The sequence below is a fragment of the Gossypium hirsutum genome, chromosome D07 (assembly GCF_007990345.1).
Source record: "Gossypium hirsutum isolate 1008001.06 chromosome D07, Gossypium_hirsutum_v2.1, whole genome shotgun sequence".
Taxonomy (NCBI): Eukaryota; Viridiplantae; Streptophyta; class Magnoliopsida; order Malvales; family Malvaceae; genus Gossypium; species Gossypium hirsutum.
The window spans coordinates 13123005-13148942 of NC_053443.1; the positions used below are offsets into that span (position 1 = coordinate 13123005).

General features: G+C 37.4%; 1 protein-coding gene and 2 long non-coding RNA genes across 3 annotated transcripts; 2 read left to right on the forward strand and 1 right to left on the reverse strand.

The window, feature by feature from the left end:
- LOC121219411 (uncharacterized) lies at positions 1-15676 on the reverse strand. Its single transcript, XR_005916134.1, has 3 exons — positions 15377-15676; positions 13994-14130; positions 1-272 (listed from the first exon to the last, which is right to left on the reverse strand). It is a non-coding gene; the product is annotated as an uncharacterized lncRNA (long non-coding RNA).
- Positions 15677-15951: 275 nt separating this feature from the next.
- On the forward strand, positions 15952-17765 carry LOC121219412 (uncharacterized). Its single transcript, XR_005916135.1, has 3 exons — positions 15952-16127; positions 16197-16307; positions 16526-17765. It is a non-coding gene; the product is annotated as an uncharacterized lncRNA (long non-coding RNA).
- A 6057-nt stretch (positions 17766-23822) lies between these two features.
- Positions 23823-24600, forward strand: LOC121219133 (uncharacterized). Its single transcript, XM_041096811.1, has 3 exons — positions 23823-24021; positions 24161-24214; positions 24368-24600. The coding sequence occupies exons 1-3, from the start codon at positions 23823-23825 to the stop codon at positions 24598-24600; spliced, it is 486 nt and encodes a 161-aa protein (XP_040952745.1).
- The last annotated feature ends 1338 nt before the right edge of the window (positions 24601-25938 follow it).

Consider the following 25938-nt stretch of genomic DNA (forward strand, 5'->3'; position numbering starts at 1 on the left):
TCAATTTCCAGTCTATTTTCCAAAGTAACCTTACAAGGTATTTATATACATTTCATATGTTAATTTTAGCCTGATTCATCTAACAACCAACCACATAAAACCAGATTTTATATCAGATTTTTTTTTCTAAATTTAACTTTTACAAAGTCAAATAGAAAATCTGATCAGCCATAAATTTCTCAAAATTTTCAATTCGGCCCCCTTTTATTGCTTGTGCTCTAATTTAGCTCGATTTGCTTGTTCACTCAAATTTCGATACTCCAACTACGTACCTGGTAAAATTTAAAAAAATTACAAGCTCAGTAGCAAAAATTGCCGAAATTGGGCGTGTTAAACATACAAATTCAGCTTATTATCAGGATGTCATGTCATCTTATATTCCATTCCAATAATTGTATGCCATGTCATTATTTTTTCATCTCATTCTGAGGACAATGTCACATAAGATAATATATTACTTGTAGAAGCCCAAATTTGCTGGGCCCATTGTCCAAATAAAATAAAATACAACAAACCCAAAATTCAATCCCAACTACCCAAACCTTAAGCCCAAAATAATCAGCCCACAAACTTAAAATTTCAGCAGCAAACCCTAGCTGGCCGCCGCATGCCTTACGTGGCCTCCTCGTCTGCCACGCCTCCAGCCCACGCCTCCACTCGCACGCTTCTGCCACCACTGTCGGCCACTGGCACCTGCAAAGCCAACAAGTAGACGCAACAACAAAGAAAAAGAATGTAAAAAAACAAAATAGAGATAAAAGCATTGGTAATCGGGTTATAAAAAACCCCAAGCACTGCTCATGTATCTTCTTCTTCGTTTGGGATGAACAAAAAAAATCAGAAAGAAACACAGAAATTTTGAAAAGATTGGATCCTTGTTATTTCCTCTTCGTTTTCCTTTTTTTTATTTGTTTACTTGTTTTATCTTACATTTTTTCTTCTTTTGCAAATCTATTTTTTAATAACTATAATAAAAAAAATCAAAATCAAAATAAAGGGAGAGGGAACTCACCGGAAGTGGCCTTGGTTCCGTCGTCGGAGGGTCTCTCCTCCGTCGTCCAAATCGGGTCCAAGAGGCCGAGAACCTCCCTTGTTTTCGACTCCCATGGGTGGAGAGAGTCTTGGCTCTCAAGGACGCCGTTAAACGGGGCTGCAAAGCCCATCCCATCGTGTCGCCGGTTGTAAGTCGACGACGACGTAGTTGAACGCCGGAGGAGCCCTAAGTCGGAAGAGGGGACTGCGCGAGAGAGGGGCCATGGGGACTCTCTGTGTTTTTTAAAAAAATAATGTTAAACTTTTTTTGGGGGTTTCTTTGCTAAAAATAAATGGCAGAAAAAGAAAGCATTTGTTTGCTTTTATGGATTGCAAAACAGTGCCGTTTGAGGGGGGAAATTAACACATTCTTGCCCTTAATGGGTAATTTATGCCTTTAGTCCCTTCACCTTGCGCTGAAGCGCACTTTAACCTTTTATTTATTTATTTATTTTTTAAAATTTGGGCTGCGAATTCCTTGTCTACTTCAATCGGGTCCTTTGACCATGTGTGCCCCTTTGCATTGAAACACTGTGCACAAGGGGCTTGGCATATTTCTTCCTTCGCTCCCTGATATTTTTAGCACGTTGCAAATCAGTCCCTCGTTCCATCTTTTAATTTTTTAATTATCCCCTTTATTTTATTTCTGGTTTCAATCATGCCCATTACCTTTTAACCCCATTTTTTGTACATTTTTAAACTGTTTCTTTTATTATTTAAGATTTTCTTTTATATGTTATTTTGTTTTAGACTGTTTTAAATTAACTAGTATTTATCTCTAGCTTTTTATATGTTATTTATCTTAAATACATGTGTTTGCATTATCTATTTTGAATTTATATGTACTATGTAATTTAGATTGTTTCCTATACTATTTATTTTGAAATTCTTTATATTATTTATATCAAAACTGTTTTATTTTTGTTTAGAGTTTCTATACATTGAGTATTTTATACATTATTTATCTTACATTGGAACGCATTATATATACTAATTATTTAAAATCATTTGGTACTTTTTCAGCTATGATATATGTCTTATGTTTATTTATTATCCATTTTAAAATTTTTCGTATCTTACATTTCTATATGTACATACATATTACTTTTAAAATTTTTATACATAGTATTTTAAAATCGTTTTGTATAAACTTTTTTATTTTATTTGTTCAAAATTCATTTATTATCCCTTTAAAATTATCCTACATTTATTTGTTCTAATTTATTTTATACTACTCATTTTGAAATTGTTATATATGTTATTTAATTTATTCACCCCTTTTTTATTAATAATGATGTTTAAATAATGTGTGTTGAGTGATTATTTTCATTGTGTGTGCCATTGGTATAATTTTATTTATGTATCATTACTCTATGTTTATTATTGTATTGATTAGTTCACGTCATTGTATTGTAAATTAAACTCCGACATAGTTATCCAATTTAGATTGCTTTATTTTATTCTAAGTGAGATAAATTCATACCTTCAAATAGATTACCTCGCTATTATTCAAAATGAATTTTGCTAAATAAGGCAATATTTTGCATTTTGGAAATTTGAGAAATTGTACCCTAACTTACTGGGTCTCGATTTTCTCATTAAACCCAAATAACAAAATATCCTTTTAAATTTCAAACATATAAAATTTCGAAAATAAAGGCAATATTCCGTATTTAGAAAATTCAAGAAATCGTGCCCTAACTTACTGGGCTTCAATTTTTCTCGTGATTCTAAATAACCGAATATCCTTTTAAAATTGAAATAAATGAGGTTTAAACAAAAAAATATATGCAAGCTTACTCTCGAAAATACGAGGTGTCGTGTTTTAACTTACTGAATGTGACATCTTGTTACTTCGAGATAAGAAGGCATTTTTCCATTTTGATTTATCCAAGTAATTTTTTTTAAATAACGCAATATAAAGAAGGATCGTATTTTTAAATTCTTTTCGAGTTTTTAATTTTCGACACCAAGACATTAAGTAATCAACTAGGTACCAATTTTAGGCGTATCGAGGGTGCTAACCCGGCCTCGTCCGTAACCGACTCCCGAACCCATTTTTCTGAACTTCGTAGACCAAAATAGTTGTTTTAATAAAAATTAAATCGTTTATTAAAAACAACCACTTTTTGAGGTGACTCGATCACACCTCATCAAAAAAAGGATTGGTGGCGACTCTCACATTTGACTTCATTTTTCAAAACCCAAGTTGACCCCGTTTTCCATCAAAAAATGGTGTCAACAGCTTGGCGACTCCACTGGGGACTTTAAATAAGAGAGTCAAGCCACGAGTTGATTGCTTTTTGTCTTTGTGTCAAAAATTGAAAACTTGCTTTTTGCCTTTATTTTGGCTTTTATTATTTGTTTATAATTACTGCTTTGTTTAGAGTTTAGGTGTATATTTCTGCACATTCCATTGCATGACCGTTGGTCACACCTTTTAAGTGGGAGTGAGAAACTACGCCTTCGTGAGGTTTTCACCTCCGCATGGGATAGTGAATCGCTTCCGGGATACATCCGTACCTATGTCTTCGTGAGATTTTCATCTCCGCATGGCCATAGAGAAATGTATCCCCCTGAACCGAACTCGGTCTGCATGAGCCTATAATGGGTGAGGATCGAGGAATCTGCTGGTTCGGGTACCCTTACTTTAGAACCAAACCTCATGTAGTGAACCTTAGGAGCCCATCCTAGGTAGAACCACTTCGAACCCCTAGTATTCACCCAAATAGGTGTTCTATTTATTCTTGCTTGCTTTTGCTTTGTACTAACCTGTTTTCTTTTTGTTATGATTGCATTGCATTTTCATCATAAAAAGAGGTGTTGATTCACGTTCAGTTGTTAAATAGAGAGCTTGTCATAAGGAAATGGGTTTCTTGATAAAGTGGATAATAATACGGTTGTCCGAATATGGTCCAAGAAAACATGATAAGAGAAGGATGATAGTTTAATGGAGGACCACACAACCATTGCTCTGTGGCCCGAGAATTTAATGTGACAAGGATTATTTGAGAGCCGCTGAACTTTCTTAAAAGAGAAGCCAACGAGCACCATGAGGTTTAATGAGCAACGAGTCACAGCCCAGATTGAGTAAAAAGGAGATATAAGATACGTCCCTTTTGAAGAGTTCGTGAGACTTATCTTAACGCTCGAATGAAGAAAATGATCGAATGTCTCCGCATATGAGGGCAAAGCCGTATGAAGGATGATAGTTTAATGGAGGACCACACAACCATTGCTCCGTGGCCCGAGAATTTAATGTGACAAGAATTATTCGAGAGCCGCTGAACTTTCTTAAAAGAGAAGCCAACGAGAACCATGAGGTTTAGTGAGCAACGAGTCACGGCCCGGATTGAGTAAAAAGGAGATATAAGATACGTCCCTTTTGAAGAGTTCGTGAGACTTATCTTAACGCTCGAACGAAGAAAATGATCGAATGTCTCCGCATATGAGGGCAAAGCCGTATATGTATCCGCTTTATGTAAAGAGATTTGTTTTCTAGTAAAGTTGTTCTAATAGAATTGAATCAAGAATCAACGTCTCTTTTTGCATTCATGTATCTGCATTACATTTCATTGCAAGCATCTTTTTATTCATTAACATTACATTTCATTGCATACAATAAATTTCTTAAAATCCAAAAGTGTATTGAGTTCAGAACTTTAGTACAGAGCCAGATAGATGAAAAAGAATTAGAATTCTTTGAATATATCGATGGATTGGAAAGTAAAGATGTTTGTGCCTTTGAAGAAAGAACTAAAAAACCTATCAAGGACTTGTTTCTACATCCCTAGAGGCGTTCTAAACAACTGGACTGCAGAAGAGATCCCTGTAACATTTAGAACTAATTCAGAGTAATATTCAAAACACTTGTTGCCCTGAACCAGAGGTGATAAGAATCTTTTGTAAAAGGCACATGTCCAAAATCTAATTTCAGTGAAAACTTATCATTCAGTTTCATCTTGAGCAAATATTCTTTCATTCTTTTCATTCCCTTTATAATCATACTATGCATATAAGTATTCTTAGATTCTTTTATTTGGGCCTCCATTTGTTCCAATAACAGGTCTTCAGATATCAACGAGATGAGCGACGCTGTTACTAATTCAGAGTCTCTATTTGAACAAGACATGGGTATAGATGATCCTCAAGATTTTGAAGGTGACCAAGACAACGTTTTATCTCTGGATTTGTTAAGAATGATGGAAGAAGAAGGAAAACAAATTCTACCCTATAAGGAATCAGTAGAAGTTGTGATCTTAGAAGAGGGCAGAGAGGTAAAAATTGGCGCTTGCATTGCCAAGAAAACAAGGCAAGACCTTGTTGAGTTGCTTCAAGAGTTTAAAGATGTCTTCGCATGGTCCTACCAAGATATGCCAGGGTTAAGTACTGATATCATGGTACACCGATTGCCTATAAAGGAAGAATGCAAACCAGTCCAACAAAAGCTCCGAAGGATGAGGCCTGATGTCTTGCTAAAAATAAAGGAAGAAGTTAAGAATCAATTTGATGCTGGTTTCTTACAGGTGGTCAAGTACTCAGAATGGGTAGCCAATATAGTCCCTGTTCCTAAGAAAGATGGGAAGGTGCGAATGTGTGTGGACTACAGAGACTTGAACAAAGCCAGCCCAAAAGATAATTTCTCACTGCCTCATATCGATACCTTGGTAGACAACACGGCCAGATACTCACTGTTCTCTTTCATGGATGGCTTCTCCGGGTACAACCAAATTAAGATGCTTTCTAAATACAGGGAAAAGACCATATTCGTAACAATGTGGGGGACGTTTTGTTATAAAGTGATGCCTTTTGGATTGAAAAATGCGGGAGCAACGTATCAGAGAGCCATGGCAGCATTATTCCATGATATGATGCATAAAGAGATAGAAGTTTATGTTGATGACATGATCGCAAAATCCAGAACAGAAGGGGAACACGTGCAAGTTTTGAGAAAACTGTTTCTAAAGTTAAGGAAATTCCAGCTAAAACTTAACCCAGCCAAGTGTACTTTCGGGGCTAGATCAGGAAAATTGCTAGGATTCTTAGTCAGCGAAAAGGGAATTGAAATTGACCCAGACAAAGTTAAGGCCATACAAGAATTACCTCCGCCAAGTACTCAAAAAGAAGTTCGGGGTTTCCTAGGAAGACTAAATTACATCGCTCGATTCATTTCACAATTAACTAAGAAATGTGACCCCATATTCCGTCTTCTTAGGAAACACAATCCAGGTATATGGGATAAGGAGTGCCAGAAAACTTTCGAAAGAGTTAAACATTACTTGTCCAACGCCCCAGTACTGATGCCACATTGCCCTGACAAGCCACTGATACTATACTTGGCAGTATTTGAGAATTCCATGGGGTGCGTGCTCGGCCAACATGATGAGTCAGGACGAAAAGAAAGAGCGATCTATTATCTCAGTAAGAAGTTCACTGAATGCGAAACGAGATATTCGCCAATTGAAAAATTATGTTGCGCATTGGTTTGGACTACTCGGAGATTGAGACAATACATGTTGTACCATACGACTTGGTTAATCTCAAAGTTAGACCCTCTGAAATACATGATGGAGTCAACTGCTCTAAACGGAAGGATGGCCCGATGGTAAATTCTACTATCTGAATTTGACATAACCTATGTGAATCAAAAGGCTGTAAAAGGGAGCGCGATAGCAGATTTTCTAGCAAGTAGAGCCCTGGACGATTATGAGCCTTTGAACTTTGATTTCCCAAATGAGGATCTGATGTATGTGGCAACTACTGAAGCAAGCACACAAGAAGGCAATACTTGGAAATTAAATTTTGACGGAGCCTCAAATGCCATGGGCAACGGGATTGGGGCAGTCTTGGTATCTCCAAACGGTGATCATTATCCTTTCACCAGTAAACTAGATTTTGATTGCACAAATAACATGGCGGAATATGAAGCATGTATCATGGGAATCCATGCGGCTATGGAACGCAAAATCAAGGTACTTGAGGTATATGGGGATTCAGCATTGGTAATTTATCAGCTCAAAGGCGAATGGGAAACAAGAGACCCTAAGTTGATTAGTTACCGAAGGATAGTCCTAGAATTGATTGAGGAGTTTGACGACATCACTTTTTGTTATCTCCCACGAGACGAGAATCAGATGGCCGACGCTTTAGCTACATTGGCTTCCATGATCAAAGTAAATAGACCAGAGTATGTGAAGCCTATCCAAATGAGCATTTATGATGCTCCAGCCCACTGTTGTAACATTGACGAGGAAGAAGAAAAGGACGACAACCCTTGGTATCAGGATATATTGCGATATGTGAAAAATCGTGAATACCCAAACCAAGCAACTGAGAATGACAAGAGAATGTTGAGGAGGCTGGCCAGTGATTACGTCTTAGATGGAGAGATCCTGTACAAAAGAGGAAAAGATCAGGTGCTGTTAAGATGTGTGGACGCTGTGGAGGCCAAGCAGATCTTGGAAGAAGTCCATGATGGTATTTGTGGAACACACGCTAACGGTTTCACAATGGCCAGACAGATCATGAGATTTGGATATTATTGGTCTACCATGGAAGGAGACTGCATCAAATATGCTAAGAAGTGCCATAAATGCCAGATTTACGGAGACAAAATTCATGTGCCTCTATCACCTCTTCACGTCATGACTTCCCCATGGCCTTTCTCCATGTGGGGCATGGACGTCATTAGGCCGATATCACCAAAGGCTTCAAACGGACATCGTTTCATTTTTGTAGTGATTGACTACTTTACTAAGTGGGTAGAGGCTACTTCTTACGCCAATGTCACAAAGACAGTTGTCAGCAAGTTTTTAAAGAAGGAAATCATATGTCGGTATGGAATGCCCGAAAGGATTATATCTGACAACGCATTAAATTTGAATAATAGCACGATAGCAGAGGTTTGTAGTCAATTCAATATCAAGCACCACAACTCATCGCCATACCGTCCAAAGATGAATGGTGCGGTGGAGGCAGCCAATAAAAATATCAAAAGGATTGTGGGGAAAATGACTGAGACCTATAGAGATTGGCACGAGAAGTTGCCATTCGCCCTCTATGCTTATCGAACGTCCATCAGGACTTCTACCGGGGCAACACCATTCTCTTTGATTTATGGAATGGAGGCAGTGCTACCAATTGAGGTTGAAATTCCCTCCCTCCGAGTTTTTTCAGAACTAAAGTTAGACGAAGCAGAATGGGTCCAATCCCGATATGATCAGCTGAACTTGATTAAAGAAATGAGGTTAAGAGCTATCCGTCATGGTCAAATGTACCAGAAACGAATGATGCGAGCTTACAATAAGAAAGTTCGTCCTAAAAACTTCCATGAAGGGGACTTGGTACTGAAGAAGATCCTTCCCATACAAAAAGACTTCAGAGGAAAGTGGATGCCAAACTGGGAGGGACCTTATGTAGTAAAAAAGGCCTTTTCAGGAGGGGCATTAATTTTAACTGGGATGGATGGCAAAAGCTTGCCCAATCCTGTGAATTCGGATTCAGTGAAGAGGTACTTTGCCTAAAAAAAAAAGGAGAGGCCAAGGCGAAAACCCGCAAAGGGCACCTTGAGACCAAAGGGGTTTTGAATTAAAAACCCAGGAATGGGCAATTCAAATTTTCGATCAAAGATGAGGCATAAAGTAGTTTTGTCTTCTCCGAATTAACAAGAAGGAAAGATGCTACATCTTGGGGCATCAACAAAGCCTTCTAGGACTTCTAAACACATATCAAGTTCAAAAGGGTCCTTAAGAAGTTTGGGGCAGAGAAGCTCATGCTACGATATCTGGGCACCTATTTCCATTTTATTCATTTTTTGTATTTTTGAAAAAATACATCATCTTGATTAATTTATTCTCGTTTTGTATTCTAGCAAAATTTGCTATCTTGATTAATTTGTTCATTTAGAGCTTTGCTCTCAGCAAATTTTCATCTTATCCGTTGTGATAATCTTTTTCATCTTATTCCTCTCGTATCTCAGCAAAATTTGCTATCTTGACTTGTTTGTTTAGAGCTTTGCTCTCAACAAAATTTCATTTTGTCCATTTTGATAATCTTTTTCAAGCATTTTTCATTGAAATAACGATTAATGGACTGACAATACACATGCAGAAGGAGTTCTGCATATTACTCTGAAAGTTTCTAAATAATACGAGGACCTGAAACAGGATTATTGTTTAGAACTAACCAAACCTAAGGGTTGGAAACATTTGAGAAATGATAGTCTAAATAGCATCTATTTCTTTAGGTTTTCTGTCAAAGGTACTGGCTGAACAAGAAGGCATCAGTGATAGAACCTTGATGAACAATGAGGAATGACAACCTAAGCATTAAAAATGGATCATTCTCATGACATTCTACAAATATAATACATACACATCTAGTTAGGAGCATTTGATTCATTCTGATCATGTCATCCTAAACACTGGGCGTAAATAGGTCCTATCTTCCTATATTGGTAGGAAGTGGATCAAAGATGCAGATCTTGTCTTCCCATATTGGTGGCGAAGTAGATCGAAGAAAGCAGATCTTGTCTTCATGTATTGGCGTGAAGTAGATCGAAGGTAGCAGATCCTATCTTCTTATATTGGTAGGAAGTGGATCGAAGATGCAGATCTTGTCTTCCCATATTGGTGGCGAAGTAGATCGAAGAAAGCATATCTTGTCTTCATGTATTGGCGTGAAGTAGATCGAAGGTAGCAGATCCTATCTTCCTATATTGGTAGGAAGTGGATCGAAGATGCAGATCTTGTCTTCCCATATTGGTGGCGAAGTAGATCGCAGAAAGCAGATCTTGTCTTCATGTATTGGCGTGAAGTAGATCGAAGGTAGCAGATCCTATCTTCCTATATTGGTAGGAAGTGGATCGAAGATGCAGATCTTGTCTTCCCATATTGGTGGCGAAGTAGATCGCAGAAAGCAGATCTTGTCTTCATGTATTGGCGTGAAGTAGATCGAAGATAGCAGGTCCTATCTTCCTATATTGATAGGAAGTGGATCCAAGATACAGATCTTGTCTTCCCATACTGGTGGTGAAGTAGATCGAAGAAAGCAGATCTTGTCCCTGTATTTGGCAGTGGAATAGATTGAGGATTGCAGATCTTGCCTTCCTGTATTTGGCGGCAAAGCAGATCGAAGATGGCAGATTTTACCTCCCTGACTACAGTGGAGTACATTGAAGCCGATAACTCTGTCTCCCTGGACAGCAGTGGAATAGATTGAAGCTACAACGGCAAATCTTGTTCCCCGACATTGCAATTAAAGAGATTGAAGCCACAATGGCGAATCTCACTTCTCTGGCAGTACAGTGCAGCAGATTAAAGCTACGACGGCGAATCTTGCTTCCTTGATATTGCAATTTAAAAGATTGAAGCCGCAACGGCGAATCTTACTTTCTTGGCGATGCAGTGGATTAGATTGAAGCTACAACGGCGAATCTTGTTCCCCGACATTGTAATTAATCAGATTGAAGCCACAACGGGGAATCTCACTTCTCTAGCAGACAGAAACCAGATCTTATCTCCCTAAGCAATAGTGCAGCAGATCGCATCAAGTCTTATCTCCCTAAGCAATAGTGGAGCAAACAGAACCACAGATCTTATCTCCCTAAGCAGTAGTGGAGCAGATCGCATCAAGTCTTACCTCCCTAAGCAATAGTGGAGCTGACAGAACCACAGATCTTATCTCCCTAAGAAGTAGTAGAGCAGATCGCATCAAGTCTTATCTCCCTAAGCAATAGTGGAGCAGACAGAACCACAGATCTTATTCCCCTAAGCAGTAGTGGAGTAGATCACATCCAGTCTTATCTCCCTAAGCAGTAGTGGAGTAGACTAAAAACACATATCTCATCCCCATGGAGTCGTAGCAGAGTAGATTGAAGCTACAAGGCGTATCTGAAATTGCAGTAGAGTGGATCAAAGCAACAAGACGTAGCAGGCTGGAATAAGGCTACTTGAAGAAGAGAAGCACCTAAAGAAGTCAAGCCTCGGCGAGACCAGGCAAATTTGGTCTTTCTTAGTCTTTGCTCTGTTCTCGTTACACGAAAACGAGCAAAGAGGGGCAGCTGTAGAAGCCCAAATTTGCTGGGCCCATTGTCCAAATAAAATAAAATACAACAAACCCAAAATTCAATCCCAACTACCCAAACCTTAAGCCCAAAATAATCAGCCCACAAACTTAAAATTTCAGCAGCAAACCCTAGCTGGCCGCCGCATGCCTTACGTGGCCTCCTCGTCTGCCACGCCTCCAGCCCACGCCTCCACTCGCATGCTTCTGCCACCACTGTCGGCCACTGGCACCTGCAAAGCCAACAAGTAGACGCAACAACAAAGAAAAAGAATGTAAAAAAACAAAATAGAGATAAAAGCATTGGTAATCGGGTTATAAAAACCCCAAGCACTGCTCATGTATCTTCTTCTTCGTTTGGGATGAACAGAAAAAATCAGAAAGAAACACAGAAATTTTGAAAAGATTGGATCCTTGTTATTTCCTCTTTGTTTTCCTTTTTTTATTTGTTTACTTGTTTTATCTTACATTTTTTCTTCTTTTGCAAATCTATTTTTTAATAACTATAATAAAAAAAATCAAAATCAAAATAAAGGGAGAGGGAACTCACCGGAAGTGGCCTTGGTTCCGTCGTCGGAGGGTCTCTCCTCCGTCGTCCAAATCGGGTCCAAGAGGCCGAGAACCTCCCTTGTTTTCGACTCCCATGGGTGGAGAGAGTCTTGGCTCTCAAGGACGCCGTTAAACGGGGCTGCAAAGCCCATCCCATCGTGTCGCCGGTCGTAAATCGACGACGGCGTAGTTGAACGCCGGAGGAGCCCTAAGTCGGAAGAGGGGACTACGCGAGAGAGGGGCCATGGGGACTCTCTGTGTTTTTTAAAAAAATAATGTTAAACTTTTTTTGGGGTTTCTTTGCTAAAAATAAATGGCAGAAAAAGAAAGCATTTGTTTGCTTTTATGGATTGCAAAACAGTGCCGTTTGAGGGGGGAAATTAACACATTCTTGCCCTTAATGGGTAATTTATGCCTTTAGTCCCTTCACCTTGCGCTGAAGCGCACTTTAACCTTTTATTTATTTATTTATTTTTTAAAATTTGGGCTGCGAATTCCTTGTCTACTTCAATCGGGTCCTTTGACCATGTGTGCCCCTTTGCATTGAAACGCTGTGCACAAGGGGCTTGGCATATTTCTTCCTTCGCTCCCTGATATTTTTAGCACGTTGCAAATCAGTCCCTCGTTCCATCTTTTAATTTTTTAATTATCCCCTTTATTTTATTTCTGGTTTCAATCATGCCCATTACCTTTTAACCCCATTTTTTGTACATTTTTAAACTGTTTCTTTTATTATTTAAGATTTTCTTTTATATGTTATTTTGTTTTAGACTGTTTTTAAATTAACTAGTATTTATCTCTAGCTTTTTATATGTTATTTATCTTAAATACATGTGTTTGCATTATCTATTTTGAATTTATATGTACTATGTAATTTAGATTGTTTCCTATACTATTTATTTTGAAATTCTTTATATTATTTATATCAAAACTGTTTTATTTTTGTTTAGAGTTTCTATACATTGAGTATTTTATACATTATTTATCTTACATTGGAACGCATTATATATACTAATTATTTAAAATCATTTGGTACTTTTTCAGCTATGATATACGTCTTATGTTTATTTATTATCCATTTTAAAATTTTTCGTATCTTACATTTCTATATGTACATACATATTACTTTTAAAATTTTTATACATAGTATTTTAAAATCGTTTTGTATAAACTTTTTTATTTTATTTGTTCAAAATTCATTTATTATCCCTTCAAAATTATCCTACATTTATTTGTTCTAATTTATTTTATACTACTCATTTTGAAATTGTTATATATGTTATTTAATTTATTCACCCCTTTTTTTTATTAATAATGATGTTTAAATAATGTGTGTTGAGTGATTATTTTCATTGTGTGTGCCATTGGTATAATTTTATTCATGTATCATTACTCTATGTTTATTATTGTATTGATTAGTTCACGTCATTGTATTGTAAATTAAACTCCGACATAGTTATCCAATTTAGATTGCTTTATTTTATTCTAAGTGAGATAAATGCATACCTTCAAATAGATTACCCGCTATTATTCAAAATGAATTTTGCTAAATAAGGCAATATTTTGCATTTTGGAAATTTGAGAAATTGTACCCTAACTTACTGGGTCTCGATTTTCTCATTAAACCCAAATAACAAAATATCCTTTTAAATTTCAAACATATAAAATTTCGAAAATAAAGGCAATATTCCGTATTTAGAAAATTCAAGAAATCGTGCCCTAACTTATTGGGCTTCGATTTTTCTCGTGATTCTAAATAACCGAATATCCTTTTAAAATTGAAATAAATGAGGTTTAAACAAAAAAATATATGCAAGCTTACTCTCGAAAATACGAGGTGTCGTGTTTTAACTTACTGAATGTGACATCTTGTTACTTCGAGATAAGAAGGCATTTTTCCATTTTGATTTATCCAAGTAATTTTTTTAAATAACGCAATATAAAGAAGGATCGTATTTTTAAATTCTTTTCGAGTTTTTAATTTTCGACACCAAGACATTAAGTAATCAACTAGGTACCAATTTTGGGCGTATCGAGGGTGCTAACCCGGCCTCGTGCGTAACCAACTCCCGAACCCATTTTTCTGAACTTCGTAGACCAAAATAGTTGTTTTAATAAAAATTAAATCGTTTATTAAAAACAACCACTTTTTGAGGTGACTCGATCACACCTCATCAAAAAAAGGATTGGTGGCGACTCCCACATTTGACTTCATTTTTCAAAACCCAAGTTAACCCCGTTTTCCATCAAAAAAATGGTGTCAACATTACTAATAAAAATTAATGTTTTAAAGCATAAATAAATTAAGAAAACATGGTAAATTTAATTAAAAAGAAAACAAAAAACTTACGGGTTCTCTTTACTAACAAAAATCCTTCTGGGTTCTCTATGAAGAAAACCATATGTCCCCTCTCTCTCTATGAAAATAAAATGTCCTCTCTATTTCGTCTATGTTGGCTCCTCCATCGTAGATTTGACTATAGATCACTACACCAAGCCAGAAAAATGAGAGAAAGAGAAAGAAAGGAAGAGTGAAAAACCAAAGATTTAAAAAAAATGTTCTATAGAACCATGGGTAAATTTGATTAAACTAATTTTTTGATATTTAAGAAAATTGATTGATTTTGGATAGAGAAATAGAAAACGCGTCCTACAAAATGCGTTTTCTTTACTAACTTAACACATCAAATTCTTTTGTTAAACTGTTAAATGTTAATAGTTTTACTTTTAGTCTCGAGTTCAATTCTCCTCCTTCTCACATTTGTATTTTTTATTTCATGTTGTTTTAAACTTCATTTGTATTTTAAAATTGATTTTTGAAAAATAAAAATATGTGAAACTAGAAAACAATAAAACAAATATTTTTTTTATTATTTTTGCTAAAAATAGTTTGTAAAACTGAAAATGTTAAAAACAATGGTTTTTTACTTTAAATGAATTAATTCGAGTTCAAACTTATATAAATATAAAAAAATATTCTTTTCTTTTCAATAGTTTTTCAAATATTAAATTTGGTACTCTGATTCAAATCCGGATAAATATAAGTTTTTAGATTTTATTTCTAATATTTGTATTATAAAAAAAATAGAGGTACCAAAGATATTTTCATGTCCTTATTATTAGAAAAAATATTTTTTATTTAGAAAAGGTGTTTTTTTTTTAATTTTTTTAAAATAAAAATAAAAGAATATTTTCAAGAACGGAAATGTCTTCGGAAATTTTGATCTCATCCAATGATCAGGGAGATAATGGGGGGACTCCAATGAAGATTCACATCACAAAGAAAGTTTATTTCAAAGAGACGATTGAGGATACTGTTGAAAACATGGTGGTAGATCTGAGTCTGAATGTCGTGGTCTTTTGGAAGGATAAACTCTAGGGTGGGATAACGGATGACCCACCATTAGGCTATGGTATTATCAATGAAGAGGATTTGGTCTTTGTTGAGGGTGATATTTTAAGATCCAACGTCAATGTGATTTCGACTATTGATTTTTCTGATCGTCTCAAGAAATGTCTTGTTAAAGACATGGAAACCACTGTTGTTGTGAAGCTGTTGGGATGAAACATAAGTTATGGGGTTTTACATTACCGGATCTCCAATTTGTGGAGGCCCTCTCAACCTTTTCAACTTATAGATGTCGAAAATGGTTATTACTTGATTAGGTTTCAAAGTAAAGTCGACTACGATATGGTGTTGACTTGAGGGCCATGGGTTGTTTTTGGCCATTACCTTATTGTTTAACCTTGGACGGTTGATTTCAGCCCGTCGAAGCCATTTCCAAACATGGTTCTGGGTGGATCCATTTTTCGAGTATGCCAGGCTTCCTCTACAAATGAAAAGTTTTAGAAGAAATTGGTAGCTTGATAATCAAAGTAGTCCACTTGGATATTAAAATATATAGTGGCATAAGAGGACAATTCGCAAGGATGGTTGTCTTCGTCTATTTGGAAAAGCCACTTGTCTCACAGATCCTTACAATTGGAAAACTTCAAAGGGTTGAGTTTGAGTCTTTGCTAGCCATTCGCTTCTCCTATGGCTGTTATGGTCACCTTAAGGACGTCTACCTTTATAATGGTTCGGATCTGAACTCCGTTGCTGGTAAGGAATAGGTCTTTAATCTGATTGCCAATGAATCTGTTCCGGTGGGGATGAGTGATCCTTTTGGCCCACAAATGATTGTGGAACGAAAATCGTGCTGAAACCAAAAAGAGATTCAAAATTAGAAGCCGAAAATCTCGGATAAGGAATCAGATAAATCTCGTTTTAATGCTTTAAGCACGCTGGATAATATGGCTATCAGTTTCAGTGATAAGCATCAAGGGTTTGAAGAGATTGTTTTACATAAAGGAGAGTTTTTAAATAACTTAGGTGTTAAGACTATAGAGCTAACCCTGGGTTGTCTAATGGAAAAAATAAAAGAGACCGACAAATGGACCAATCAAGCGGCGTGGGGTCCAAATGGTCAAAGTCGCAATTGCCAGTAAGTAACATCAAGCTTGCTATGGGATCCGATTTTCATGAATAAATTAACTCAGTGGAGCTTTCACAGGTTTTTACTGGGTTAAAAAGGTTGTAAGTGACCGGGGCACACTTGACCTAGCACCTCTCTTAGACGACAACAATTCGGAGGGAATGATGCTTTCAAAACAGGCTAATAACAGTAAGATTGTTTCAAAATCCATGATTAAAATTCTAGTAAGTCTTTAATTCATTTCAATATTGTTTATGAAGGCCTAATTGAATCTGTGGTAGATTTGAATTCGAAATCCGTTGACCCCAATAAGCATTCTATCGTTACTTTTAGGGAAAATTTAAACCCTAATTCTTTTAATTTTTCATAGGCAAAAGAGTTGTTGGTTTGTAAATTTCCTCTTTCAGGTACTAGAAGTAATGACCCGAGGGCAAGGAAAAAATGTTCAATGAGGGAAGACCCTCAGCAAAACCATCCATGGCCAAGGGGGATGTTTTAAAGTAGCAGGAAACTCTCATATTCCTCTCCCAAAAGCCATGTCTGCCTCAGCTACGATCATTAGCTCTCAAACTGTAGCTGAAGTAGATAAGTTTGATAAATGTCATGATGACCATATTAGTGGTGTTAGGCTTGAAGAGATTTCCTAGGAGGTTTGTTTTCTTACCCTTATTTTTTTATTTATGAATTTTACAATTTTCTATTAAAATTGTCAAGGTGTGCTACTTCCAAGTTCTCTCGCTTTTTCCATGAGTATAACCATAAACACAAGCCGGATTTAATTGGTTTTTTAGAAACAAGAGCCAATGGATACAAAGCTGATTCAATCATTGCCAAGCTCGCGTTACAGTCTTCTCATCACGTTGAGGCAATCGGTTTTTTTAGTAGCATCTAGATTGGATGGAGAGACTCGTTTGATGTAGAGGTTCTCAAAAGTCATCCCCGATTCCTAATAGTCTGAAATAAAGACATCTCTAAAAAGCCCTTAAAAAGTTTAATCTAATATATGGGAGCTCGTGGTTGGCAATTGGTGAGTTTAACGCCATTCTTTCTTCCAATGAAAAAAAATAGAGGAAACCTTAGCGAGAAGATGCCTTTTTTTGGAAAGTTCAGGGACTCGTTTAAACTGCTTGATTTGGGTTTTCAAGGCTTGCAATTTACATGGCAAAGAGGTGGAGTGTTTGAGAGGTTGGATAGGGCATTTGTAATTTTCCTTGGAATTTAGCTTTCCCTCATGCCACAGTAACTCACTTGCCTAAATTAAAATCTGATCACCGTCCTCTTCGAGTGGATCTTCTAACTGATATTTATTCTACCGAGCATTCTTTTAAATTTCTTACGGGATGGGTTGAGCACCCAACCTTTTCAAACTTTGTTAAAGAAAATTAGAGTGTCTCTGGTAGCATATCAACGACACACTCTAATTATACAAACAAAGTGAAGATTTGGAATAAGGATGTGTATGGTCACATTACTTCTCATAAGAATCACTTAATTCACAAGCTTAATAACATTCAGTCTGTGCTTGATAGTTCTAATTCAGTATTTCTACATCAGTTGGAAATGGAAATCAAAGAAGAGTTAGATAATGTCTTACATTATGAGGAGCTTTTGTAGCGTCAAAAAGTAAGGTGTGATTGGTTGTCTTAGGGGATCGCAACTATTGGAACCCACCCATTGTTTGAAAAGTCAAAAAGGGTGGGCACCGAAAGTAGAAAGTAAAATTGGTTGGCAAGTTGGGTTAAAAGTTGGCATGGGATAATTGCAATTTTGGTCCCTAATTGTATAGGGACATTGCAAGTTGATCCTTGAACCTCAACTATAAATAGGCCTAACCATTTCTTACTTTCTTCATCCCACACTTGCCATTCTCTACTTAAGGTAATTGTTCTCTCTCCCTATTTGTAAACTTTCACTTGTATTTTTGGAGTGAAATATATTTGATAGTGCCCGAGGACGTAGGCAAAATTTGCTGAACCTCGTTAAAATTCTAGTGTTCTTTATTTTTGTTCTGCATATTTTGCAAGTGTCATTGTAGTGATTTATTGTGCTATTAAATTACGATAGAGTGATATTCTGGCTAGGAAAGATCTGGTATGTAAGCGATCCTCGTGATCCACCTCTCTTTCTTGGGAATTGAACTTAGTGTGATTTTTCAGTACAATAATTTTACTCTTTCACACGCTTCCGCGCAACAGCAACACTAAATTTTTCCACAGGCGCACCTTGCAAAGAAGAAAGTAGAACAGAATTGTGACCTTAAAAAATGATTTAAGGGAATAGATTTTGGATGAGGATAGGTTAAAGACGGAGACAATTAATTTTTGTGGAAATCTCTATAGGGAACATCCAGGGCCGATGCCTGTTCGTACTTGGGGAATACGACCGTTTACGGTACTATTCATGTATACGGCACTATTCACGTATACAGTACTGTTCACGTATACGGCACTATTCACGTATACGGTACTGTTCACGTATACAATAGTTGGGATTGAGGAGAAAAATGGCAGCAGCATCGTCATCAGCAAGGACTACTGTGACAAATGCAAAATTTGAAGTAGAGAAATTTGACGGTACCAATAATTTTGGTATGTGGCAGTGTGAGATCCTGGATGTCTTATGTCAGCAAGAGCTGGATATAGCCCTTGAAGAAAAACCTGACAAGATGGATGACAAGGAGTGGGCCAAGATCAATAGACAGGCGTGTGGTACAATCCGCCTATGTTTGGCCAAAGAGCAGAAGTACTCCGTCATGAGGGAGACATCAGCGAAGAAGCTGTGGGATACATTGGAAGAAAAGTTTCTAACGAAAAGTCTTGAAAATAGGCTTTATATGAAAAAGAAACTTTTTCGGTTCACGTATGCACCCGGTATGTCGATGAATGACCATGTGAACTCATTCAATAAAATTTTAGCAGACTTGCTAAATTTGGATGAGAAATTTGAAGATGAAGACAAGGCATTATTGTTGTTGAATTCCCTTCCTGATGAATATGATCATCTTACCACCACATTGCTTCATGGGAAAGATTCAATCACATTTGATGCAGTCTGTAGTGCGTTGTATAGATCTGAGACTCGAAAGAAAGATAAAAGAGATCACAGAGATACAACTGCAGAAGTCTTAACAGTAAGAGGTCGTTCACACAGCAGCAAACCTGGTAGAAGGGGTAAGTCCAAAGGGAGACCCGCCAAAGATGAATGTGCCTTTTGTCGTGAGAAAGGGCATTGGAAAAAGAATTGTCCTAAGTTACAAAAGGGCAAGTCTATTTCTAATGCATGTGTAGCGGAGCATGATGAGGAGTCAGACTTTAGCTTGGTTGGCATGGCAATGGCATGTCAAACGGATGAGTGGATATTGGATTCGGGATGTACTTACCATATGTGTCCTAATAAGGACTGGTTTTCTAGTCTTGAAGAACTAGAAGGTGGAGTTGTTTTTATGGGCAATGATAGTGCCTGTAAGACAATGGGTGTAGGTACAATCAAATTGAAGAACCATGACGGCTCAATCCAATTTCTGACAGATGTTCGCTATGTACCCAGCTTGAAGAAAAATCTCATCTCATTAGGGGCCCTAGAATCTAAAGGGCTCACAATCACTTTGAGAGATGGATTACTAAAGGTAGTAGCTGGGGTATTGACGGTGATGAAAGGCACTATAAGAAATAACTTGTACTATTTAAATGGAAGTACAGTTATTGGATCAACATCAACAGCTTCTGCGAAAGATGCAGATTCAGAGGCTACCAGGTTATGGCATAGGCGATTGGGACATGCTGGTGAAAAAGCTTTGCAGACTTTGGCGAAGCAAGGCTTGTTGAAAGGTGCAAATTCTTGCAAATTGGAATTATGTGAACATTGTGTTCTGGGCAAGCAGACGAGGGTAAAATTTGGTTCAGCAATTCACAATACGAAAGGAATTCTGGACTATGTTCACAGTGATGTGTGGGGACCTACCAAAGTGGCTTCTTTGGGAGGTATGCACTATTTTGTCACTTTTCTTGATGATTATTCAAGAAAAGTATGGGTGTATCTAATGAAAAGAAAAAATGAAGTTTTGGATGCATTTCTGAAGTGGAAGAAGATGGTGGAGACTCAGACAGGTCGAAAGGTCAAACGACTTCGATCAGATAATGGTACTGAGTACAAAAATGATCCATTTCTACAAGTATGTCAAGATGAGGGCATTGTGCGACACTTCACTGTTCGAGATACACCACAGCAGAATGGGGTGGCAGAACGCATGAATCGGACTATACTGGAGAAAGTTCGATGTATGTTGTCCAATGCTGGATTGGGCAAGGAATTTTGGGCTGAGGCAGTTACATATGCGTGCCATCTAATTAACCGATTGCCATCAGCTGCAATAAATGGAAAAACTCCTATGGAGATGTGGACTGGTAAACCTGCTACTGATTATGATTCTTTACATGTTTTTGGTTCCACTGCATATTATCATGTAAAAGAATCTAAGTTAGACCCAAGAGCAAAGAAAGCATTATTCATGGGTATAACTGGTGATGTAAAAGGATACCGTCTCTGGTGTCCTGATACAAGGAAGATTGTTTTCAGTAGAGATGTAACTTTTGATGAATCAACCATGATGAAGAACGAGGATTCACAAAAGGATGACAAAACCAGTAGTACTTTGCAGCAGGTGGAGTTTGAAAAGGTTAATGATGATCCAGCTAATATTGAAAGAACAAATGATGAAGAAGTTTCGACCCAAGAACTTCTACAGCAACAAGATTCAATTGCATATAGGAGGCCAAGAAGAGAGATTCGTAAGCCTGCTCGCTTTGATGATATGGTGGCCTATGCACTTCCAATTGCAGATGATGATGTTCCTTCCACTTACACAGAAGCAATAAGTAACTCTGATGGTGTAAAGTGGAAGCAAGCTATGAATGAAGAAATACAGTCTCTTCATAAAAATAGGACTTGGGAGTTGGTGAGACTGCCCAAGGGAAAGAAGGAAATTGGATGCAAATGGGTATATGCAAAGAAGGAAGGATTTCCTGGTAAAAATGAAATTCGATACAAGGCTAGATTGGTAGAAAAGGGTTACGCTCAGAAATAAGGAATAGACTACAATGAAGTGTTTTCTCCAGTTGTGAAGCATTCGTCTATTCGGATTTTGCTAGCCTTGGTTGCGCAATATGATCTTGAACTAGTTCAGCTTGATGTGAAGACAGCATTTTTACACGGTGATTTGGAAGAGGAAATCTATATGACTCAGCCTGATGGATTCAATGTTGCTGATAAAGAAAATTGGGTTTGCAAACTGACAAAGTCGCTTTATGGATTGAAACAATCTCCGAGGCAGTGGTACAAGCGATTTGATCAGTTCATGAAAGGGCAAAGGTACACAAGAAGTAAATTTGATCATTGCGTATATTTTCAGAAGCTACAAGAAGGAACTTTCATATACTTGCTCTTATATGTTGATGATATGCTGATAGCATCTAAGAGCAAAGTTGAAATTGAGAGATTGAAGACTCAACTCAATCTCGAGTTTGAGATGAAAGATCTAGGTGAAGCTAAGAAGATTCTTGGCATGGAAATATGTAGAGATAGAGCTCATGGCAGAGTTAGCTTGTCTCAGAAGCAGTATTTGAAGAAAGTACTACAGCAGTTTGGTATGAACGAGCAGACCAAACCTGTAAGTACCCCGTTGGCTTCTCATTTCAAGCTTTCTGCACAACTATCTCCTTCGACGAATACAGAACGAGAATACATGTTGCAAGTTCCGTATTCTAATACAGTGGGTAGCTTGATGTATGCAATGGTGTGTACAAGACCCGACATTTCACAGGCAGTTAGTATAGTGAGCAGGTATATGCATAATCCTGGAAAAGGACATTGGCAAGCTGTGAAATGGATTCTACGGTATATTCAGAAGACCGTGGATGTTGGATTACTGTTCAAGCAGGATAATACACTTGGTAAAGGTGTTATTGGGTACGTTGATTCTGACTATGCCGGTGATTTGGACAAGCGAAGATCAACCACCGGTTATGTGTTTACACTTGCTGGAGGACCAATAAGTTGGAAGTCTACACTACAGTCTACAGTTGCATTGTCAACCACAGAAGCCGAGTACATGGCTGTAACAGAGGCTGTAAAGGAGGCTATTTGGTTACAAGGTATGGCTAAAACCTTGGGGTTGGTTCAGGAGCATATTAACGTTTATTGTGATAGTCAAAGTGCTATTCATTTAGCAAAGAATCAAGTCTATCATGCACGTACAAAACATATCGACGTACGATTCCATTTTGTGCGGGAAATTATTGAAGAGGGGAAAATTTGTCTTCAGAAGATCAAGACTGCAAATAATCCCGCAGATATGATGACCAAGGTGGTAACAGCAACCAAGTTCGAACATTGTTTGAACTTGATTAATATCCTGCAAGTTTAACAGTTGAAGAAGGCACTATCAAGTATTGTTGTCAAAGGCAGAAAGAATTGTGTGAAGATAAGATTATCCTAATCAAATCTTCAAGGTGGAGATTATTGGAACCCACCCATTGTTTGAAAAGTCAAAAAGGGTGGGCACCGAAAGTAGAAAGTAAAATTGGTTGGCAAGTTGGGTTAAAAGTTGGCATGGGATAATTGCAATTTTGGTCCCTAATTGTATAGGGACATTGCAAGTTGATCCTTGAACCTCAACTATAAATAGGCCTAACCATTTCTTACTTTCTTCATCCCACACTTGCCATTCTCTACTTAAGGCAATTGTTCTCTCTCCCTATTTGTAAACTTTCACTTGTATTTTTGGAGTGAAATATATTTGGTAGTGCCCGAGGACGTAGGCAAAATTTGCTGAACCTCGTTAAAATTCTAGTGTTCTTTATTTTTGTTCTGCATATTTTGCAAGTGTCATTGTAGTGATTTATTGTGCTATTAAATTACGATAGAGTGATATTCTGGCTAGGAAAGATCTGGTATGTAAGCGATCCTCGTGATCCACCTCTCTTTCCTGGGAATTGAACTTAGTGTGATTTTTCAGTACAATAATTTTACTCTTTCACACGCTTCCGCGCAACAGCAACACTAAATTTTTCCACAGGCGCACCTTGCAAAGAAGAAAGCAGAACAGAATTGTGACCTTAAAAAATGATTTAAGGGAATAGATTTTGGATGAGGATAGGTTAAAGACGGAGACAATTAATTTTTGTGGAAATCTCTATAGGGAACATCCAGGGCCGATGCATGTTTTACCACCTACTGCCTTCCCGCCTTAAGGATTTTGATATTTCTTTTTTGAATAAATCGTTATCTGATGAGGAAATTAAGTCTGCGCTCTTTGAAATGGCTCCTTTAAAGCCTTCAAACAGTGATGGGTATCACGCTTTGTTCTATCAAAACCAGTGCGATCATGTTGGAGCTTATGCTTGTAATTGGGTTAGAAAAGTTTTCTCTAGGGATAACATTAATCTTGTTCTTAATAATTCGCTTCTTTTGCTCATCCCCAAACAGTAGAGCCCAAAATTTTTCTCTTATTTTCGCTCAATCAGCCTTTGCTCTATTCTCTACAAGCTAGTTATGAAGATCATCGCGAATCGGTTTAAAATTGTCTTTCTACAGATAATTGGCCCTAAACAGGCCAGTTTTGTAGCTGGCAGAAACATCACAAATAATGTTATTTTTGCGTAAAAAGTCATTTATTCCATAGGAAGCAAGTACAAGAACAGGAGATAGATGGCTATTAAAATTGACTTAGAAAAGGCATATGACAGAGTCCACTGGGATTTCATAGAAACATCTCTTCAGGCTGTAGGTATTCCTCTATTTCTCCTTAATGCTATTATGTCAGCTATTACTACTTCTACCATGCAGGTTCTATGGAATGGGGTTCCAACCCAGAAATTTTGTCCGGCTAGAGGAGTTCGCCAGGGATGTCTGTTGTCCCTGTATCTTTTCATCTTGTGCATGGAATGGCTAGGTCATAGCATTCACTCAGCCATAGATGCAGACAGTTGGTCCCCTATTTGATTGGCTCGTACTGGTCCACCTTTTTCTCGTCTCTTTTTTTATAGGTGATTTGATTCTTTTTGGGCAAGCCGATGAATATCAAGCCAAAGTCATCAAAGGTTTCCTCAACAATTTTTGTAAGGTTTTGGGTCACAAAATCAATATGCGGAAAACCAACATCTTTTTCTCGAATAGGGCTGAAGATGCCGTAAGGGATTATATAAGTAGATTATTTGGTTTCTGAAAAGTGCACAATCTGGGTTCTTATCTAGGGATTCCCCTTTTACATAAGAAGGTCACTACTAATACTCTATGGTTTGTTGTGGATAAAGTTCGCAGTAAACTGTCCGATTGGGATGTAAAACAACTTTCTCTATCTAGAAGAGTGACTTTGGCTCAGTTGATTTTGCTTGCAATTCCAAATTATTTCATGCAATCAATGACGATAAATTGTCAGAGCAAGGAAGATGGCTCTTGTTGGATGGGATTCGGTGTGCCCATCTAAAGCTAATGAAGGTCTTGGGTTAGGGCATTAAAGGGATCAGAATACTTCTTTCATAATGAAGGTTGGTTTCAATATTATGACCAACTCTAATTACCTTTGGCTTAGGGTCCTCAGATCGAAGTATGGGTTTCAAGGTAGTTTACCTAAGGCTTTAAGAAATGGGTGCTACTATTATTTTTTTGGAGATCCCTCACAAAGGTATGACCTCTTATTCGGGAGAATTTAATTTGGTCAGTAGGTGACAGAAATTGTATAAATTGTTGACATGACCCATGGATCCCCAATATCGGCCCCTTGTATAAGTAGATTCCCTCTTGCTCTAATCTTGATTTGAATTGTCCTCTTAATAACTTGGTTACAAATGATGGTTCATGAAACTTAGACTTTTTCAGACTATGGGTTAATGAGGATATCATCAACAAAATTGTGGGAATCCCACCTCCTCATTCCTTATCTAGACCAGATAGGATCATTTGGGGGGGTCTTTGACTGGGTCTTTCTCTCTTAAAAGTCAATATAGTAAGCTTCGAGAAGGCACTTAGAATTTAAAAGAACCTATTTGGAAGTTACCGTGGAAGTTTCAAGGTCCTCAACGAGTTCGATACTTTCTGTGGCTTGTTTTCAAAGAACGCTTATTAATGAACACAGAAATGATGCTGAGAGGAATAGGAAATGATAGTGCTTGCAAAGTCTGGGGATTTGGTGCCGATGATGTTTTACATGTCCTTAGAGATTACCCTACGGCCAAAGACATCTGGAACAAGCTCATCCCTACAGATAAGCTCTTTAATTTTTACTCTAATTCTCTTATGAATGGATGATAGTGAACCTTCTTAACCAATGGTTTTTTTTTCCTTAAAGGAGTTGACTGGTAGTGCCTTTTTGGGATAATTCTTAGCGCATTTGGAAGAATCGTAATCTCTACATTTTTCAGGACTACTCATGGAATACTGAGGATATCATCAATGTATATGTTAGTTGGTCAAACTAGTTTACCTCTGCATCCAAATCTTTTAAGCATGGTTCATAAAGCCTTGTTACGAGACCAGATCCAACAAAGAATTGTGTACACCTAACTACAGATGGTTCTGTCGGAATTGAGGACGAGTTTGCTACTGTCGGAGGATTTGTATGTGATCACAATAGGGAGTGAATCTTCGATTTTAGCAGATACTTGGGCATGTGCACAGTTGTTGAAGTTGAACTCTGGGCATTCTAGATGGTTTGAAACTTACTCTACAACGGGGCTATGGTAACTTGCTAATTCAAACTAACAGTCTTGAAGTCGTTATTGCTATTCAAGACGTATCTTTTGGAGGTTCTAATTCGGCTCTTGTT

Bases quoted from the DNA above. Each gene is read 5' to 3' on its own strand.
- LOC121219133 (XM_041096811.1), top strand. From the start codon at position 23,823: ATGGCTATTAAAATTGACTTAGAAAAGGCATATGACAGAGTCCACTGG. The intron at 24,022-24,160 runs GTCTGTTGTCCC...CTTTTTTTATAG, and splicing joins TAGAGGAGTTCGCCAGGGAT to GTGATTTGATTCTTTTTGGG. The intron at 24,215-24,367 runs GTTTCCTCAACA...GTTCTTATCTAG, and splicing joins TCAAGCCAAAGTCATCAAAG to GGATTCCCCTTTTACATAAG.